The sequence below is a fragment of the Pseudorasbora parva genome, chromosome 12 (assembly GCF_024679245.1).
Source record: "Pseudorasbora parva isolate DD20220531a chromosome 12, ASM2467924v1, whole genome shotgun sequence".
Lineage (NCBI taxonomy): Eukaryota > Metazoa > Chordata > Actinopteri > Cypriniformes > Gobionidae > Pseudorasbora > Pseudorasbora parva.
Genome location: NC_090183.1, coordinates 40591037 through 40611745, shown reverse-complemented (window position 1 = coordinate 40611745; position 20709 = coordinate 40591037). Strand labels below are relative to the sequence as shown.

The following is a 20709-nucleotide window of genomic DNA, read 5'->3' as shown; positions in this document are numbered from 1 at the left end:
GATGAATTGAGTTCTAACCCAATTGTCAGTTTCATTTTTACTTATTTTAATCATACACCTCACTTAATTGTGATACATTTTTCAGAAAACAACTTGCATCCGTAACATATGCTGGTGAGCAGCTCCGGTATGCTGATCATTTCAGCAGGGAATTGCACAAATGCTCTTTTCCCTTTGTCTCTCTTTTTTGGTTATCTCTCCATTCTTCAGCAGGTGAGAAATCAGTTCCATTCTTTTCCCCACTTCATAATTTTACATTTTAGCCACTCTTGTTCTCCTCTCCTCCACTCTCCCTGATCACACTCAAGGTGTGTTTCTGTCTCTCAAGGGAACGTTATGTAAGAATGATGGACTGTTGCTTCTGACACAGTTGGCAGGAGAGGCCCCTTTGCATTTTTGCACCCACTCTGTGGGGTTGGCTGGGAATTTGGGAAATGAGTCTAGATCTTAGGGGAATTTCATGATCTGTCTGTGGAGAGTTTTGTGAGGATTTATTGTCTGCTGAGTGACACAGAGAGGGGGAAGAGAGAGAGAGAACGAGAGAGGGAGAGAGAGATAATGCTTTAATCAGTTCCATTAACTCTCGAAGGCTGAGTGAGTTTGTCATTCATTGTTTAGTCATTAAATTCAATGGAAATCACACCAATCAAGAGACAGACAGAGAAAAAAACAAAGGGAATGAATAAACGGATGGGTTCTGAATTGACGGATGGAAGCATAGCTGCGTCATTATTTTATGCATGACTGCTGTCATTTCCAATGTCTCTCTCCCTGGAGGATTCATGTGTAGTATCCATCATCATTTTCTCTTATGTACATTTATTTTATCCATCTTTAATGGCTCCTCAATGACGCATGTGTCATGATTAACTCGGCTCGGAATTGGCCCAGGAAACGCCCCACTTTGAAGCACTTGAATGACGCTTCCTCTTTGAGTAGCTTTTTAGTTAGATGGATGAGAATTAATAATGTAGCACAACAATGTATTCTCTTGCCTTTTTCATGTTTGAGAGGCAACAACCATGAAGCGCTGTCATTATAATAAGGCTAGAAACTTTCCATCTCAGTAATGAGTTCCTGTTTTTTGTTGATGAGTGCCTTTTCCTCCATTTTTTCCTCTTTCAGTGCTTCACATCTCTCATTTGGCTTTTTTCTGTTTCTAGGTCATACATCACCTGTGAAGAGTTTAAGACCTGTGAGTATGATGTTAGATTTTCATGGTGATAATGAAATTGTAGAGCTGAGGAAATGGCAGAATATTTTGTTTTGTTTTTCTCAATTATTGCTTGTACATTGGGTTTTGGATTTGAACAAAACCTTTCTTGTAAGTACTAAAGTTTGATAGCTAACACGCCCCACACAATTTGTACTGCAGACATGAATGAATCCAGTGGCTTGTACTTTTTAGGTGATCAGATTCACAATTTTTACTTGAGGATGATAATAAAACATTTGAAAAAAATTAATCAGAATGTCATAGAGACTTGTAGGTGGACACTTTGACAGTAAACAACAACCTGGCAACCACCCAGAAAACGTCCCCGGTTACGACTGTAACCTTAGTTCCCTGAGAACAGGGAACGAGACGCTGCGTCAGCTGACGCTATGGGGAACGCCTCCAGCGTGACCGGTGTCTGAGCTACTATCAAACCACAGCAATCCTATTGACCGGCGACAGCCTATGATGTCATCAAGGTGCGACCAGGAAGTATATAAGGGCGCCTTGCAAACATGACACCAGCTTCTTCGTCTGAAGGGACTGTTCGCAGGCAGGCCCCGAGGCATGGCAAAAGTGACGCAGCGTCTCGTTCCCTGTTCTCAGGGAACTAAGGTTACAGTCGTAACCGGGGACGTTCCCTTTCGAAAGGGAACTCGAGCTGCGTCAGCTGACGCTATGGGGAACGATATACCCACGCCGCCATGCCGAGGGGAGTGCATGCCTACTGGCAGTGACAACTGTCAGGACAAGCAAATTCAACTGAAATGCCTGAACCACTCCCCCTCTGGTCACATTAGGCTGTCAGTGACAGCATTCCCTACGGTCATAGCCCGAGCTGTGGCCTTGGGGCACCTTCATGTACCCTACCCCGGCCGCTCAAAGGCCTGGAACCAACCTGTTCGACAGAAGGGGTTCCTTTAAGGGAATGTGGCTAGGGGACCCGAGGGCGCCCCAGCCAGTCACTATTCGGGAAGAACTTCACCGAATGCCACCAGGGAGGCTTGACCTGGCGTCACTATGCGGGACGCTTCCGTCTGCCAGCCCAGTCTGTTAACAACAGAGCCTCTGGAAACTCGCCTCTGGAGAGGCATCAAGCTGAGGGACTGCGAACTGGCAGTGTCCGCCTCAGGCCGGAACTCAGAGACGGGCTATCCTGGAGAACAGCGCTCAGCGTAGTGCTTTCCCACCCTTGCTAGCGAGGGGAGTCAGCTGCTCGATCCTAGGATCTACCGAGCACATACATTACAGGGGTGCTCAGGAGGCCTGAGAAGGCCTACAGGCTGATCTCACAGGGAGGCCCCGAGGGGCCTACGACCAACTGACCAGGCCCAGGCGGCCGTTAGCTCACAGACAACCCTCCTAAGAGGGGAGCTCTTAAGCCTGCCTGGTAGGTACCATGCTGTAGGCAACCTATGCAAGTCCCTGTCCTGTAAGGACCGCATAGCAGCAGTGTAAACTCGTCGTGCTAGAGTATGCGCCCGCCATCAGGTGCTGCCGGCTAGGACCGAAGCCTGATGGCAGGAACCACTAGCTGTCAGCTTGAGCCAGTTATGTGTCTCCGTCCAAGGAACTCATTCCCCCTGGGAGGCCCCGCAGGGCCTACTACTTGCCAGGCTACTCGTAGCCGGCACTGAGACCAGGGAATGACCTCAGGGAGGCCTGGTGAGGCCTGCTACCTGATAGCAGATCATGCTAGCCGCCCTGGCTAGCAACCATGCTCACTGTCATAGGAACCGGGAACCGGGGCTCACCCTCCGGGAGGCCTAGCGAGGCCTAATCCCTGTCACCCAGTGGCCGAGGCCCTGGACCACCCCCTCAGGGGAAGCCAGATGAGGCCTGCTGCAACCTAGCAGGCCCTCCGGGAGGCCTGGTGAGGCCTGCTACCTGCCATCTGGTGACTGGAACCCAGGAACTGTTATCCAGCGCTAGTTCCCTGGAGTACCCCCTCAGGGGAAGCCAGATGAGGCCTGCTGCCTCCCAGCAGGCCCTCAGGGAGGCCCCGTGAGGCCTACTACCTATCATCCAGTGACTGAAGCCCAGGAACGACCCCTTGGGGGAAGCCAGACGAGGCTTACTGCTACCACAGCAGGCCCTCAGGGAGGCCTGGTGAGGCCTACTACCTGCCGTCTAACACCTGAAGCACGGGAATACCCCCTCAAGGGAAGCCCGGCAAGGCCTGCTGCACCCCAGCAGGCCCTCAGGGAGGCCTAGGGAGGCCTACTAACTGGGCTTGTAGCCATGCCAGCGACGAATCCTCGCTGGCAGGTCGGATGAATGCTGGCCGCTCCAAGTCGGGCTGACAGTGGCTGTCTGCTTGGCTGACGAAGACCTAGACATCCAGTTACCACCTGGGGAATCACCCCAGGGAGGCCATGATGGTCCTGCTTGTCGACGAGGTACTGCTGAAGCCGACATCGTCGGGGATATTCCTCCCAGGCGCACATTGGCCCGATGTCGCGACTCACCCGCAAGGAGGCCTGCTGAGGCCTCCTGCTCAGAGTCCACTGCCAGGACTGCCCAAGCTGGCTGCTCACAGCCAGCTGGTAGCCCATGCCCCTCCCGGGGCTGGCTTCATCCCGGAGGCTCACGGGGTCCTCCATGCGATGACGCAGTCCCATCCGGCAGTGCCTACAGACATAGCCTAAACACATTGCCAAAAGCAGTGTACTCAGCAGAAAGTACCTAGACCCTCAAAGCGAGGGGAGTACAACTTACGTCACCTGCGTCAGGGCGGCCGCTCTTCCTTCATGCAGCGGCCTACCGTTCACGCTAGGGCGTCAGCCATGGCAATGCTTCGGCTTCCAGGGGAGCATCCGACCGAACCATTACGAAGCACGCAGGTTGCGAGTGCAGCTGAACCCGAGCCCTAAAAGGTGGAGCAGAAGACACAGAGCAGAGGGCAAAAAAATATTCACAAATATGCTACCCACCGGCCCAACATCCTCCAGGATGGGGCCAGGGGCCGCCAGAAGGTGGCAGCCACAACAAGCTCTGGAAAGCGGGGTTTTCGCAAAAATAGCCCACCTGCGTACAAGCGTGGGACGCCAAACCCCGCCCCACGACCACTGGCTAAGTCGCTGTTCATTCTGCTTCACACCAACCTGCATTACTAAAAACCCCAAAACGCAGAGAAGGGGGCGGGCCTTGGCCGGACGACTCTAATGTAAGAGGAGGCTGACTAGGGATGCGAAAGAAAATGCCCTGCAATATTCAAACCGAGGGCCTCGGGCGATAATTACTTTCCTTCTTTGGAAAGAAATGCCCACCATCCCGCAAAAGCCTAGGCCAACCGATGCAGTGGCCCGGAGAGGGCCAGCCTACATAAGAGTATTATACGCGGCTCGGGGAAGCGAAAAAACCTCAATAATACTCCGTCTAAGCCCTGCGAGGCTAGACATAAATCTGTAGTTCGTGCGTAAGCCTAAACTCACCCTCCCGTCTATGAAATTCCACGAGGGGCAACGTTGACCGCTTTACCCTGGGTTGGCTAAGAGCTTCCTGTTTGACTAGGAGAGCACACTCGCCTAAAACAACAGCACATTCCTACAAGAATGAGCGGTTGCCTCAATACTGCTTCATCACACAGAGAGAAGGCAAAAAAACTGTTCGCACAGCTGTACATACAATGGCGGCTATTCTCTCCTAGCAAAGCTAGCTCTAGACATGCCACATAACGGCATCTAAAAAATCGTTCTAGCCACCGAACAGGGGAACTACAGGGCCCTATGGTGTCCTCCATCGATACCGTGATCCCCAAACCCTTGGCGGGGAGCATGAAGTCTCACACAACATAAATAATAAATGTTTCCCTCGCAAGGGGGACTTACCAGCTCGCCTCCTGCGCGACGATATCCACACATAAGTTTTACTCACAGTATGCATGTTTGGGAGCGCAACCGCCTGAGGGTGCGCTTCTCACAGCCCAGCCAGGCGGGGTCTAGAGTATCATCGTCATGGCCCCCCTCAGGGCCGGATGTAAGAAGCGCCTGGGGAGAAAATGAAGAAGAGCAGTAAATGAGATGTAATTCTTAACTCACCCACCTAAGGGAGGGATATTTCTTTCACGCCAACAGCGTTGTGATACTATTCCTCTTATATGGGAGTCCGCCTCTTTGCGCCCCGCCCTTAACCGCGGGGAGCATGAGAGGCGATGTTGGCACTCAGGCCCCGTCACTGGTCCGTATACCGTGACGCCTCCCGCCTGCCTGGGACCCGGATCTCAGCGGTGTGCGGGTCCTCGGACACCACCACCCGCGCTTCTGTGACACTGGCCCTCAGGCCCTGCTATCGCTGATATGGCGCACAGCTGCGCCGCGGGTCAGGGTATTTTCCCTGATTGAGATCCCTCAGCAGGTCTTCCCAGTACACTTGCAACACCGACACGGCGTAAAAGTAGCACCAGGCTGACCCGCTGCCGTGTATGCCCCGCCATCTAAACTTCTTGAAACATAGTTGAAAGAAGCTCAGATGGCAGGGTTGGAGCTAGAACACCCATCCTCCAAACATCAGCATTTAACACCGCTGATGTCCGTGAATACACTGAATATGGGTTCTTCCATACCCTCACGATCTCAGTCAGGAGATCAGGAAGGAATGGAAAAGCTCAACTGAGCCGACGGTTTTATGGCCGGGGAGAAATCGATCGTTCCGTTTAAACGAGCGATCTCTCCTTTAATGCGCCCACATGACGGCCGCAGCCTGCATGCAGCGCGCTCATAACAGCCATCGGCTCAGCATACACAGTCAGGATGGCTGAGAAATTAATTTCCCTTCTCACCAGCCATCCCTACGAGCATTCGTGATTAGTCTCGTCAGTCGCTAGATCGCCGGAGGGAAACATCCCCTCGCGGCGATCGGCGACCCCATCCGAGGGAATGTGACGTGCATCCGCGCTCAGCCTCAGCGTGAGCGGGGATCACATCACTAATCTCAGATGCAAAAACGCTCTTCCCTCAGGAAGAGCGCTAGACGAGAACGGAGCGATCTCGGATTGAAAACTTCGCTCACATTACACACAATCGAACAAATGACTCCACAAGAGCTTGACTGTGCATGCTCTTAATCCCAGGCAGAAAATAAATGAATCTGGATTACCTTTGATTTGAAGCATTCAGACAAAAACAGTCCCTGAAGACGAAGATGCTGGTGTCATGTTTGCAAGGCGCCCTTATATACTTCCTGGTCGCACCTTGATGACATCATAGGCTGTCGCCGGTCAATAGGATTGCTGTGGTTTGATAGTAGCTCAGACACCGGTCACGCTGGAGGCGTTCCCCATAGCGTCAGCTGACGCAGCTCGAGTTCCCTTTCGAAAGGGAACCCCAGAAACAACCTTGCAACCCTTTAACAACTTCACATGTCATAGAAACACCCTAGCAACCACCAAAATCACAATATAATCCAGTTAACAACCACAAAGGACACCCTATAAATGACCTAGCCACCACCAAGAATGCCCTAGAAATAACCTACCAAAATTATTTAACAACTGCCCATTTCATAGAAACAGAACACCTCAGAAATTCCTTAGCAACCACTTAGAACGCCATAGAAACCTGTTAATCAACCACCCAGAACACCCTTGAAACAACCTAGCAACGCTTTGACAACCACCAACTTAAACACAGAACCCACTCAGAACACATTAGAAACGCCCTAGCAACCACCTAGAACACTTTAGAAACAACCAAACACCCAGGACACCATAGAAACCACCTAAAAACACCTAGCGACCACAGAAAATCAAATTTTAGAAATGTATCAAACACCCATGACACACTAGAAATCAACTAGCAACCACATAGAAAACCATAAGAAACCACAGAGAACACCATATAAACCAAAAAGCCTAGCAATGCTTTGAAAACCACCCATTTCAACACAGAAACCATGCAGAACACCTTAGAAACCCCCTAGAAACCCTAGAAAGCAGTTATCACACCTATAACACCCAGGACACTATAAACCACTTTCTAAAAACAACACTCACAAAAAACAAGAACCACCAAGCAATCACCCAAAACACTATAGAAATACCTTAGCAACCACCAAGAACACCCTAGAAACCACCTACCAACACCTAGTGACCACACAGAAGATCAAATCTTAGAAATCGTTTATCAAACACCCAGGACACCACCTAGTAACACCCAGAAAACCACCTAACAACCCCCAAGCTTCCCTAAAAACCACCTAGTAATGCCCAAGCAACCACTCAGGACATCTTAGTAACCACATTGCAGTTCTTGGCAACCCTAATATAATGATGGTGAGTTTTGTATGGACAACATCACTCACTTGACCAAAAACAAGCTTACAAGAGGCAAAGCGGCAAAAAAATTAACTCTAGGGGCTATCTTCCTATTGGTTTCCTGAAAGGCATAAAATATCTCAACGTCACTGTGTTTCAACATCACTCTTGTGATGGAAACTGTATTTGCATATGAATTGAAGGAATCTTCCCTTTTCTGCTAATCAGACCATGAAGGCTCGATCCAATGATAAAAGTGTTTCTGTTTATACTGTCTGTCTGTTCACACTTGCTTGCATTCTCTAAGAAATCACAACCACTCTACAAGTCACATATAGTCCTTATTTCCCCATGTATTTCAACAGAGAGCGGGAATGAGTGCCAGTACTGAGACTCTGGACCGTTGCCATGACATCATGGTTCCCCAGGCTTTGACCTATCACTCAAACACACTGCCATGTAGCTCTCCAAAACAGGACGCTTCCCTCCACTACAGCAAGCCCAAAGCCTTACCGGAGAGCATAGGTGAGTCTCTGCTGAGCTGATACCGCAAGGAGGAATCTCTTTTATGTTACAGCACCATGATGTCGAAAACATTCTGGTAGGCTGTAAAAACATACACTCACCTAAAGTATTATTAGGAACACCTGTTTAATTTCTCATTAATGCAATTCTTTAATCAACCAATCACATGGCAGTTGCTTCAATGTATTTAGGGGTGTGATCCTGGTCAAGACAATCTCCTGAACTCTAAACTGAATGTCAGAATGGGAAAGAAAGGTGATTTAAGCAATTTTGAGTGTGGCATGGTTGTTGGTGCAAGACGGGCCGGTCTGAGTATTTCACAATCTGCTCAGTTATGGGATTTTCATGCACAACCATTTCTAGGGTTTACAAAGAATGGTGTGAAAAGAGAAAAACATCCAGTATGCGGCAGTCCTGTGGGCGAAAATGCCTTGTTGATGCTAGAGGTCAGAGGAGAATGGGCCGACTGATTCAAGCTGACAGAAGAGCAACTTTGACTGAAATAACTAGTTACAACCAAGGTATGCAGCAAAGCGTTTGGGAAGCCACAACACGCACAACCTTGAGGCGGATGGGCTACAACAGCAGAAGACCCCACCGGGTACCACTCATCTCGCCTACACATAGGAAAAAAAAGGCTATAATTTGCACGAGCTCACCAAAATTAGACAGTTGAAGACTGGAAAAATGTTGCCTGGTCTGATGAGTCTCGATTTCTGTTGAGACATTCAGATGGTAGAGTCAGAACTTTGGCGTAAACAGAATGAGAACATGGATCCATCATGCCTTGATACCACTGTGCAGGCTCGTGGTGGTGGTGTAATGGTGTGGGGGATGTTTTCTTGGCACACTTTAGGCCCCTTAGTGCCAATTGGGAATCATTTAAATGCCACGGCCTACCTGAGCATTGTTTCTGACCATGTCCATCCTTTTATGACCAACCTTGTACCCATCCTCTGATGGCTACTTCCAGCAGGATAATGCACCATGTCACAAGGCTCAAATAATTTCAAATTGGTTTCTTGAACATGACAATGAGTTCACTGTACTAAAATGGCCCCACAGTCACCAGATTTTAACCCAATAGAGCATCTTTGGGATGTGGTGGAACGGGTGCTTCGTGCCCTGGATGTGCATCCCACAAATCTCCATCAACTGCAAGATGCAATCCTATCAATATGGGCCAACATTTCTAAAGAATGCTTTCAGCACCTTGTTGAATCAATGCCACGTAGAATTAAGGCAGTTCTGAAGGTGAAAGGGGGTCAAACACAGTATTAGTATGGTGTTCCTAATAATCCTTTAGGTGAGTGTATATAGTCTTAGGGACATTAGGATTTTCACACAAAAAAAAAAAACATTTTTAAGCTAATTTTTTATATATTTTGCTATAGTGTGTTAGTAGGAAATATCATATTCATTTTGCCATTAATTGTAACCATCCATTGAGATTTTTGTATGCACAAGGAGTCTGATAACAGCGGTATGATCTGATCTCACCATCATCAGAAAAAACTGTTCATAATGTATAAGAAAACGGCACTCTGCATTATAAAGAGCTGTGGGCAAATGTATGGTTTTGCTTGTATTGCATCAGGATTCACTGTGATTTTATATGATTTATGAGAAGAAGAATAAATAATTTTATAAGTTACTAAATGGCTTTGGAAAACTGTATTGTGTGTGTATGGGCTATTTCATGGTACATTTGTGTGTTTTTGGAGCTTTACAGTCAGCAACCATTGTTATGCCAATGAAAAGATTTGGGAGAACTATCCTTTTAATTGATTGGAGGCTTTCGCGCCGGTGGAACCTTTTCATAGTTCCTAAATCTATAGAATGAAGTACAAGCTTTATGGTGTTTTCGCACATCAGGTACTGGGAACAGATTTTAGTTCTAGTTCTAGGCCTTTTGGGGGAACTAAATTAGCTCCTACTTCAGAGTAATCTAACCCAGCACAACAGGAACTACCAGTACATTGACTGCCCGAACTCATGCCATGCGAAAAAGCACCCACCATTTTTAAAAAGCAGTGTAAAGTGTTTTAAGGCATGAGCATACAGAAATGCATTTACCTGTCGCCTTTGTCTGCGACATTGTGTTCTTTTCTCAGACATTGTGTTCTTTTTCTTCATTCCATCTCCCTTATCACAACTCCCATGACACACAGCAAAAACACAGCTCTGATTATGGTGTCCTCCATTCTCCAGTTGTCAATATTGTTGAATGACGTAGCTGTCGGCCAACTTCGTACTGCCAGTGCGAATGCAACCAGGAATATTGTAGTTCCTATAACTAACTGCTGCAAAAGCCCCTGTTTAACTTTTTTTTAAATTGATGAATTTATTTATCATACATCCATGTAAATCTGTCTATTGTTATGTAGTACCTCACTATAAAGAGTTGGACGTGTTCATTAAGCGAGATCAGGACACAGGCTTTGGCTTCCGTGTGCTTGGAGGAGAGGGCGCAGAACAACCAGTAAGTCTCTGTAACCATATTACTGAATATTTGTATACTTGGACTGTATTTATGGGATTTTTTAGCAGATCGACTTTGTGTCTTAGCTCTAAAATGAGCTATCCATCTAATTTCATTAGGTCTACATTGGTGCCATAATTCCCCAGGGGGCGGCAGAGAAGGAAGGCCGTCTGAGGGCCGGAGATGAGCTTGTTGGCATCGATGGCATCATTGTAAAGGGGAAATCTCACAAACAAGTTCTGGATCTGATGACTAATGCAGCACGCAATGGACAAGTGCTCCTTTCAGTGCGCAGGAAGGTCATTTACAGAGGTGAGAGCTGCTGACTGACAGGTCTTAGACATAAAAACCAACGTTGGTGTGTAATTAACTGCCTGAATAGCTTTCATTAAAGGTCAGTCCGTGTAATCTTCTGCTCTATAGATGTCCCAGTGGATGTTGGGAGCGGGGCAATGACACTTTTGAATGGCTCACCTCGGCTTCCACGTATCCAGGTGCCAAGCATCAAGGACCAGGAGTCATTTGATATCACACTCCATCGTAAAGATAACGAGGGATTTGGATTTGTCATTCTCACTTCAAAGAGCAAACCGCCACCTGGAGGTAACAGCAGATTCATTCATGCACCAGCAAAAACATTATTTAGACACACATTTTATAGCACCAGGATTGGGAATCTAGAACTGCTTCTCATCCAGAACGTTTATATACTTTTTTTGCAATTTAAAAAATATATATAAATGACAATTTAATAAAAATAATTATATATATATATATATATATATATATATATATATATATATATATATATAAATATATATAATTACATATATATGTATATATGTAATTAAAAAATGTTTAAATATTTTACCTGATTATTTACATTTTATTTAATTTTAACTTTCATTAAACAATTAAAAACAAATTTGTTTTTTTATGATTTTGTATTATTTATTTATTGTTTATAATAAAACTTTACCTTAATAGTGGCGGTTTAATGTCATGTTGACCTTGTGCTTTTTTTTTTTTACATTTTGCATTTAATTTTGAACCTTTTTAACCTTTTTACAGCCATATACATGTAAATAGAAATCAGTGGCAGTTGCAACCAAACGTTTTGTTTTTTCAGCATCTTGTGTCATAAGCATTGCGTTGCATGTTAAAAATATAGTAGTTTTAATTTTAAAGCTCTTGAGGTCTTTAAAGGTCTTGAGACCCCTGCGCTCTGTTCCATTCCACTCCGTCCAGCAGTTTGTTTGTTTTTTTAGATTTGCACAACCTATATTGTTATATTTCCTACGATTCATTCATTATGATTATAAATAAAACACAAGCCATTTCAATTCTGCTAAGTGATTTGCCTAAGTGTGTGTTGCAGTGATTCCTCATAAGATCGGTCGAATAATTGAGGGCAGTCCAACTGACCGCTGCGGGTTGTTGAATGTGGGAGACCGCATATCCGCTGTGAACAGTCAGTCTATTGTGGAGCTCTCCCACAACGACATTGTTCAGCTTATCAAAGACGCGGGGAACTCCGTCACGCTCACCGTGGTTCCTGAAGACGGTGAGCGAGATAATGAAATATCACATAAATACTGCCGCAGTACATATTCATGTTTCTCAACCTGTGCCTCATGCTTTGATTTTTCACACTAGGACAATGATGTAGCTTCAATTAAAACGCTAATATCCACAGAAATATAATTTGATATTAATTATGCATGCATATTTAAATTGAACGCATTATACAGGGCACTTAGAACAATTATTAGCTTATTACAAATACAAAGCATGAAAATACACAGTTCTTTTTTCTCTGTTGTGTTTAACACGTTTTTGTTCGTAGGTATAATGTATGAATATCATACACCAAAATAGCATTAATTAGCAGAGGCTCTTATTTATTTATCATTAGTATGTTACATTACAGAAGTAAAAATGCTGTTCCATGAGGACCTTAACACTTGGAGCCAGAGTTACTAAACAGGAAATTAGCACGAAGGCTCAATTCCAAAAAAAGTGCTGATGGGAGTGTAAAGTTCTACAGGTGATTTACGCAGCCATAATGACCAACACAATCTACCAAGAGCAGTGTAAATCAGCGTCTGCTTTAAAACATGCTTTTTGGGGGCAAACACCAGTACACTGACCAGCGCAAAACTTTGTAAATCACCTTGCGTAATTCATTTAAATGATCTCCTCCCATACATTTTGTGTCTGAAAGGAAAACTCCTAAAGTACATATGCAAGAAGGTCAGCCGCAAAAATAACTGTCCACACTTTTTAAGCAGAAATGTTTTGTTGCATGTCTTTAGTAAATCCTGACAGTTGTTTTTTAACACCAAAAAATAGGGTTTGCACTGGCGCAAGCTGTCTGTAAATCTGGCCCTTGGTGTTTATCCTTTAATGTCAATCAATCTGTTTTGATTGGATGTTTAGAGTACAAAGGCCCGCCCTCAGGAGCAAGCTCGGCCAAACAAAGTCCAGCACCGCAGCACAAGATTCTCAAATCCACTCAGGATGAGAGGTACAGTCCTCTATTACATATTTAAACCACTATAACCACTATAAACCATATCCTCTGTACATTTGTTTTAAATTCATGTAAATTCTACAACCATATAGCCAATAAAATGAAGCTCTAATCACTTTTGGAGGATTTAAGCTACATTTCTGATCTATAACATGTGTTACTTATGGGCAGATATAATTTGGATATGGATGAAATCAGGGATGAGCTCATCTGGACGGAGTATAAAGCTCTTCCCATGAGTGAACAGGGAACCTTGTGTGTTGCCAACTCCAAACAGGCAAGAGTCACACTTATATTATTATCTGTACCTAAACCTTATCTAAAGTCATCACATCTAGTGTATTTTATGATGCAAAATATATTTCGTTCATCTTCGGAACACAAATAAAGACATTTTTGCTGAGATCTGAGAGTTTTCTGTTCATTGACAGCTACACAACTGACACTTTGACAATTCAAAAGGTTCATAAAGAGATCGTAAAATTATCTGAAGAGACTTGATCACTTTATATGATTGAACCGATTGAATTTTTTATTTTTAATCAGAGAGCACAATCAGAAGTTCAACTGAACTTTCTTGATGCACAGAAACAAAGTTCTTGATGAAGCTCAAACGTGCTGCATAACACACGATTAATGAACCTCATTGGTTCTCACACGCCAAGCGAACATGCTTGAGCTTCTGTCTACCACAACTGATGTGTGAGTTGATTGATGTTTATATGTGAATAAATGCCTAAATTCAATCTGTTCTTCATATAAAGCGATTGAGTCTGTTCAGAAAATGTTGAAGCATCAAAGTGGTCTATGGAGGGACAGAAAGCTCTCAGATTTCATCAAAAAGATACTAATTTGTGTTCTGAAGATGAACGAAAGACTTATGGGTTTTGAGTGACACGAGGGTGAGTAACTATTGACAGTATTTTTATTTATTTTGGGTGAACTATCCATTTAAGGCAATACTAAGGGTTATACTTCATTTATTCATGTCATAACTGGAAAAAATGACATTTTGTGTGTATTTTCTACCTAGGGTTGTATCGCGGTTGAGTTGGAGCGTGGTCCTCGTGGTTTTGGCTTTAGTCTGAGAGGAGGAACGGAGTATAACATGGGCCTCTACATCCTGCGGCTGGCTGAGGACGGCCCCGCTCTACAGGATGGCAGGATACACGTCAGTACAGCACACCACTCTTTAATAACTCACAGGATTTTTCCATTTTCTGCAGTCATTTTTGGGAAGCATCTGCAAAGTGCATTTAAATGTAGTAAAAAGTTAAGGAACATTTTAAGGAAAAAGCTGAATACTCAAAACTGTCAAAATATGTCATAACAACATCTTGAGAGATGCTTATTTAAGTGCCGTGAATGAACAACCTTATAAGGTGACAGTCTTTTTCATGGGTTTGATGATAGAACAGGATCTTACTCCTGAATGTGTATTCTGTAGGTAGGAGATCAGGTAGTGGAGATCAATGGAGAACAGACACAAGGCATCAGTCACACTAGAGCCATTGAGCTGATCCAAGCTGGAGGAAACAAAGTGCTACTGTTACTGCGACCACAAGCCCTCTTATCAGAGAACAGTGAGTTACAACACACAGACACAGGATGAGGCTGCTGCTTTATAAGCATACTGTGAGAACATCAAGAAACACGTTATTGCTAACTTTCTTTCTTTCTTTCTTTCTTTCTTTCTTTCTTTCTTTCTTTCTTTCTTTCTTTCTTTCTTTCTTTCTTTCTTTCTTTCTTTCTTTCTTTCTTTCTTTCTTTCTTTCTTTCTTTCTTTCTTTCTTTCTTTCTTTCTTTCTTTCTTTCCTATGCAGGTTGTGTAAGCTCATCTGCGGTGTGTTACTGTCCCCAGGAACATCATCACTAACAGCCTCTTTTCCTCTAGGTCTTTTTTCTTTGGTAATGGGACTTTCACTTTACTATACTTTCTATGCTCCTTTTCTCTGCTTTATTGTGCAAGTTTATTTACCAGCACCTGTATATACAGTACAGGCCAAAAGTTTGGACACATTACCATTTGTAATGTTTTTGAAAGAAGTTTATTCTGCTCATCAAGCCTGCATTTATTTGATCAAAAATACAGATTTATATATATATATATATATATATATATATATATATATATATATATATATATATATATATATATATATATATATATATATATAAATCTGTATTTTTTATATATATATATATATATATATATATATATATATATATATATTGTGATATATTATTCCAATTTAAAATATTTGGTTTTCAATTTATTATACTTTAAATGATTATTTATTTCTGTGATGCAAAACTGAATTTTCAGAATCGTTACTCCAGTCTTCAGTGTCACTTGATCCTTCAGAAATCATTCTAATATGAGGATGTCGACTGTCACCGATCCACTATGCACCGGCCCCTTATGATCCTTCCTGCAGGTGGTGAGGCAGCCCCACGTTGCTCATTCGGGCTGAGCCCGGCCAGGCCCCATGGGGGAAGGCCCGGCCACCAGACACTCGCATACGAGCCCCAACCCCGGGCCTGGCTCCAGGGTGGGGCTCTGGCTGCGCCATGCCGGGCGACGTCTCGGTCCTTGATTTTATATTAATCATAGTGGGCTTCTGAACCGCTCTTAGTCTGACCCGTCACCAAGGACCGTTTGCCTTGGGATACCCTACCAAGGGCATATAGCTCCAGACAACATAGTTCCTAGGATCGTTCAGGTACTCAAACCCCTCCACCATGATAAGGTGACAGTTCAAGGAAGGGCATGGATACAGGCGGCTGAAATGAGCTTTCTCCAGAGGGTGGCTGGGCACTCCCTTAGAGATAGGCTGAGAAGCTTGGTGACTCGGGAGGAGCTCAGAGTAGAGTCGTTGCTCCTCCACATCGAGAGGAGCCAGCTGAGGTAGCTCAGGCATCTATTTCGGATGCCACCTGGACGCCTTCCCAGGGAGGTGTTCCGGGCAGGTCCCACTGGGAGGAGGCCCCGGGGATGACCTGGGAAATGCTGGAGGGATTATGTCTCCCTGCTGGCCTGGGAATGCCTCGGGGTTCCCGGAGGAGCTGGAGGAAGTGGCTAGGGAGAGGGAAGTCTGGGCGTCTCTGCTTAGACTGTTACCCCCGCGACCCGGCCCCGGATAAGCAGAAGAAGATGGATGAATGGATGGATGGATGGAAATAGAATGCAGTAATTCATATTTTGTCAGAAGCTCTAGTAAATTACGTTGTTTTGTTTAGTTGTCTGTTCAGAATCTTGGAAGAATCGTGATCTCTATTGAAACTAAAATTTGGATGCTCAATTTATCCAGAATTGTGCAGCTCTAATAGATACACGCAGGGCCTTCCTAGCCATTTTGACACTAAAAGAAAGATAGAACAGTTTTATGGCGCTAACATTTAACTGCATCATAAAATGCTTAAGTGAGTGTGCAGATATATTTTATAGCAACCGCCTATTTTGCCTATGCCCTGTATACACTAGCAATTACCTAGTAACCGACCAGAACTTTCTGTCAATTATATAGCAATGTGCTTAAGTAATTGAACCACAACAACCTAGCATTCTGGGATTTAGCACATCCACATCCACTCCAATCCAAAATAGGTTATCATGGTAATTTTTTTATAAGGCTTTAATTAGTTGCAACTCTTTTCACCCTTAGGTTCTGCAGGAGATGTTATCCTTCCTGATCCGCCGGGATCCAACACTTCCAACATTGCTCTCAGTTCTCCTCTCCTTTATCCATCATCCACCTCAGTGAAGAAGGGAACGCCAGACCTGACAAGCTCCTTTGCCCGCTCTCGCGGCTCCTTGGATCTGGCCTGTGAGGATCCTCGCTCTAAAGACAGCAAGAGGGAGAAGAGTGCCAAACCACGAAACACCAGCTCTTCCAAAGTCTCGCAGCAACGGCGCACCAAGAGTCGGTCCGCAGAGAATCTCCTTGATCTCGGAGATACAGAGAAACCCAAAAGCCCATCCAAAGCCAAAGACAAAGCTCACAGCTACAAAGAAAATCTGAAACAAAGTGCTCGAGACTCCCACAAGAACAGAAAGTCCTGCCAGCACAGTCGCTCAGTCAGCCCCCAGAAGTCAAAGCCGGAAGGACAGGAAGTGGTAATTGGCGAAGTGCAGGGACAGAAAGAAGCACTGAATGCTGAAAGGAGGAAAAAACAGGAATCTAAAGGAAGGAAGCAAAACGAGGCCCAAGAACGGGAGGAGAGGCGGAGAGCTGAGAGAAAAGTGAGGAGCAAAGGAGAGGATAAAGCGGTTGAGCCAAAAGAGGAAGCTAAGCTTAAAAGCACCCAAAAGAAGAAAAACCAGAGAGAAGGAGACATGCAAGCTGAAGACACCCACATAGCAGAAAGCAGAGAGGGAGACAGGAAGAATAAAACAACAAAGGAGAGGGGATCTTTGAAGGATCAAAAGGAAGAAAACAAAGACATGAATACAGACCTGAATGAAAACAAAGGAAAAGGAAATGATAGCAAAAACCGGAATGACGACATTGTCACCACAGATGCAGCTTTAGTCACCACTAGGGCGAGCCTAGTGTTCGACCACCCAGGACCCTTAAACGACGGCCTTTGGAAGATCCCTAATTATGCACGCATTCTCACTCACGAGGAAGTGATGCGGGATGTTTGTGAACAGATTGAGGATGCTTGGGAATAGAAGGTTTAAGACCAGAAACATGCACGTACGTGAATGCAAACACTGCTAAGATTTTACACGTTGTTCATGCACTATAACAGGAATTAGCGCAGACTATCTGCTGTCATGGCACAGAAACATCTGGAAGAGAATCTTGCTGAGCAAGTTAGTAAACTTTCGACATGTTTATAGCTGGTTACTTGAATTACAACAACTTGGATCTATTGACCCAGAGATTTGAAGAAAACTATCGGCCCCTTGAGTACGAGACTAAACATCTTATACTCAAGAGTTTTCTTTATACATCTATGTCCGACAGGCCAGCATTTCAAGCATACATGTGCAGAATGTTATAAATTCTCTTTAAGTGTTGCCTACACTGTAAAAGTTGAGAAAACTCAAACATATGCAACCAGCTTCAGGACTTTTTTGAGTATACTCGGTAATATTATCCAATGACTCATAGAAAGCAACCGTTGGTCCGGGACTTGGTTCTGTCCTTCAGCTTTTGATTGGATGAAGGCAGATTAGAATGGAAGAATGAAGTCGATGCATTGTTTAAAATAAACAGAATAAACGGTGAATTTTCATTTAATGGCAACTTTAAGCTGTTTACTTGTTTAAAGCTAGCTATCTGAGTAATAAACAATCGGTTGAAAAAGGCACAGACATCCCAAGGTCTTACCTTTATCACCTGATTGAATAGAGATGTTTGTTACCGGCACAATATCGCACCTTCAGTGTGTGTTCACGTACATTCCTCGAGTATGTTTTTGGCCTTACACCTTGTTCTTCTCCAGGCGGTCTCCCACCCAAGCTCATAACTGTTTAGCTTATGATGTGAACCATGTTCACGTCCTTCTCTTTGGACAGGGGTCAGCATGAGCTTCTCATTGAAATGATTTATAAATGTTTGTAATCAGTAGTCTCGCTGGTACACAAACAGACTGATTCGGCATGAGGTTTCGTCCTAACCGCTTTATGGAGATCATTGCTTAATCATCTTGGACAGGCAATTTCTGAGGCTTTGTGGTCAAACGCATGGAGCTCCATTTCGATTTCCTTCAAGCCAGCTGACATTAAACAACACCGGGACTCTCTTGACATCACAATGCAATCCTTCCTTATGCAATTTAAGAGAACACGGCACGCCCCATCAACCACCAAAACAACAATGCGAGTCAAAAACAGCACGTCCTTACCCCAAAGAATCTTTTTTTCCCCCTGCATGCAAAGTATAAAACACAATCTCCTTGTTTTGTCGCATGCCTTTTAGACCCGTGCAGTTTGTCTCTAATGTTTCCAGACCTTGTAAATAAGAACTGTTATGAAGATTGGGGGCTTTACCAGGGACTTTTCAGACTGTTCTCTCTCTCTTCCATGTCTTTGACTCCCTGATCTCCAAATATTATTACTGCAAATGACCAGAAACTTGTGCTTTAATATACCAAGAAGATGATCAAATGTTTTATTTATTGAAATATGTATATGAATAGATACATGTAGCTATAAGAGATTGTGACATTGATTTCGGTGTAGAGATCCAGGCTCTTGCTAAGCACCGTGGTAGTTTTACCTTGTAGCAACTGTTTTGACTTGTCACAAAACATATGGTACATGCAAATGTATTTTTTAAATATTCTATGAAATTAGATTTAATATGGTAAATATTTATTTTATTTTATTCCCTGGACATGCGTGCCCAGTCTGCTCACCATGAAGGCAAGCAGTGCAAGCAATTCAAGCCCTCGGTTATGAGGCGATACTTTACTTTACGCTGGTCAAGCTTCGATTTATGACCAATGTTCATGGGTGAACCTCGTGAAGGATGTAAAGGGCTCATATATCATCTCAAATTCAAAAGAAAATATGGTAACAATTTACTTAAAGCCTTTTAGTATAATACATTATTAAAGGTATATATGATGTACCCTATAATGCATGCATTATATATTTTCTCATTAATAATTGTAACCAAAGTAAAAATGCATTAGATTCACAGATTCCTTGTTACATCTGAAATTGGTTGTTTGTCATGTTTTAATGCATCATACTTTCTAAAGGTGTGTTCAATGAATAGATAAGTATTATAACTTATGATAAGTGTGGTGGTTACAATTATTCAAAACACCATACAATAAAAAATATTTTATAATGCTATTATATAAAGGCTATAAGTAAAGTGTTAAAATATTTAACATTAAAAAAATGAGGCCGGTCTTACGTTTGACTTACACTCCTACTATATATATATATATATATTGAGTGCTGTCAAATCGATTAATCACATACAAATGTAATATCATTTTACATAATACCAGTATATGTGTGTGTACTGTGTCTAATCATTATGTATAAATACACACATGCATGTACACATTTAAGATTTATATATATATAATATTTATACATTATATGAGTTATACAAATTTATATACAGTATATACCCACAAATATTTCTTTAATATATACATGAATGAGTGTGTATTTATATATACATAATAATTATGCACAGTACACACACATATTATATATATAAAATGATGAAATGATGATTAAATAATGGGAACATAATAAATATTGCAGTCAGAATCAAACAGTGTGGATCAATTACAGAGAAATGTTTTAGGGTGATTATGTGCTTAAATTGTATTCAAGTAATATCACAATGGAACTAATCCTAAACCTTCGTTAGGCTTCATTGTCTTTATGCAAATTAAGGTTTCTTATTTTTCCACTTTTGATTTGGAGGTGAAATATGACCCAGGTGAGATTGTGAGCTTTTTTTGTTTTGTTGGTGAGATTCACCCTAATGTGAAAAGAATTACTGTCTATGAAATAGGGAAAAATATCCCTCCTAAAAATAGGATTTTTGCGGGTATAATGTATTCTCTCTATTTGATGATCATCAGCTAATGTTGTCCATGCTTGCATACCATGGTCAGTTGTGGGAGGTTTCTGAAAGGGCTGATTTATTGGGGTTTTGAGGTCTGATATGTGGCCAAGATTAACGTGTGAAGTGTGAATTCATAGGAAACGACATGAC

The 20709-nt window shown here is 43.4% G+C and overlaps 1 protein-coding gene across 3 annotated transcripts in view; it reads left to right on the top strand.

The window, feature by feature from the left end:
• The window catches only part of LOC137094540 (novel protein similar to human membrane-associated guanylate kinase-related (MAGI-3) (MAGI-3)), a 152814-nt gene extending 132948 nt beyond the window's left edge, over positions 1 to 19866 (top strand). Inside the window, exons 11-21 of one of the 3 annotated variants that reach the window (XM_067460310.1) lie at positions 1164 to 1195; positions 7835 to 7994; positions 10382 to 10476; positions 10596 to 10788; positions 10900 to 11079; positions 11855 to 12040; positions 12916 to 13003; positions 13181 to 13286; positions 14043 to 14180; positions 14457 to 14592; positions 16675 to 19866. In XM_067460310.1, the coding sequence (XP_067316411.1) occupies positions 1164 to 1195; positions 7835 to 7994; positions 10382 to 10476; positions 10596 to 10788; positions 10900 to 11079; positions 11855 to 12040; positions 12916 to 13003; positions 13181 to 13286; positions 14043 to 14180; positions 14457 to 14592; positions 16675 to 17684 (2324 nt within the window). In that variant the 3' untranslated portion in view covers positions 17685 to 19866. Of the gene's footprint in view, positions 1 to 1163; positions 1196 to 7834; positions 7995 to 10381; positions 10477 to 10595; positions 10789 to 10899; positions 11080 to 11842; positions 12041 to 12915; positions 13004 to 13180; positions 13287 to 14042; positions 14181 to 14456; positions 14593 to 16674 lie in introns of all 3 variants that reach the window. The other 2 variants (XM_067460309.1, XM_067460312.1) reach the window with 2 other exon arrangements.
• Positions 19867 to 20709: the final 843 nt, after the last annotated feature.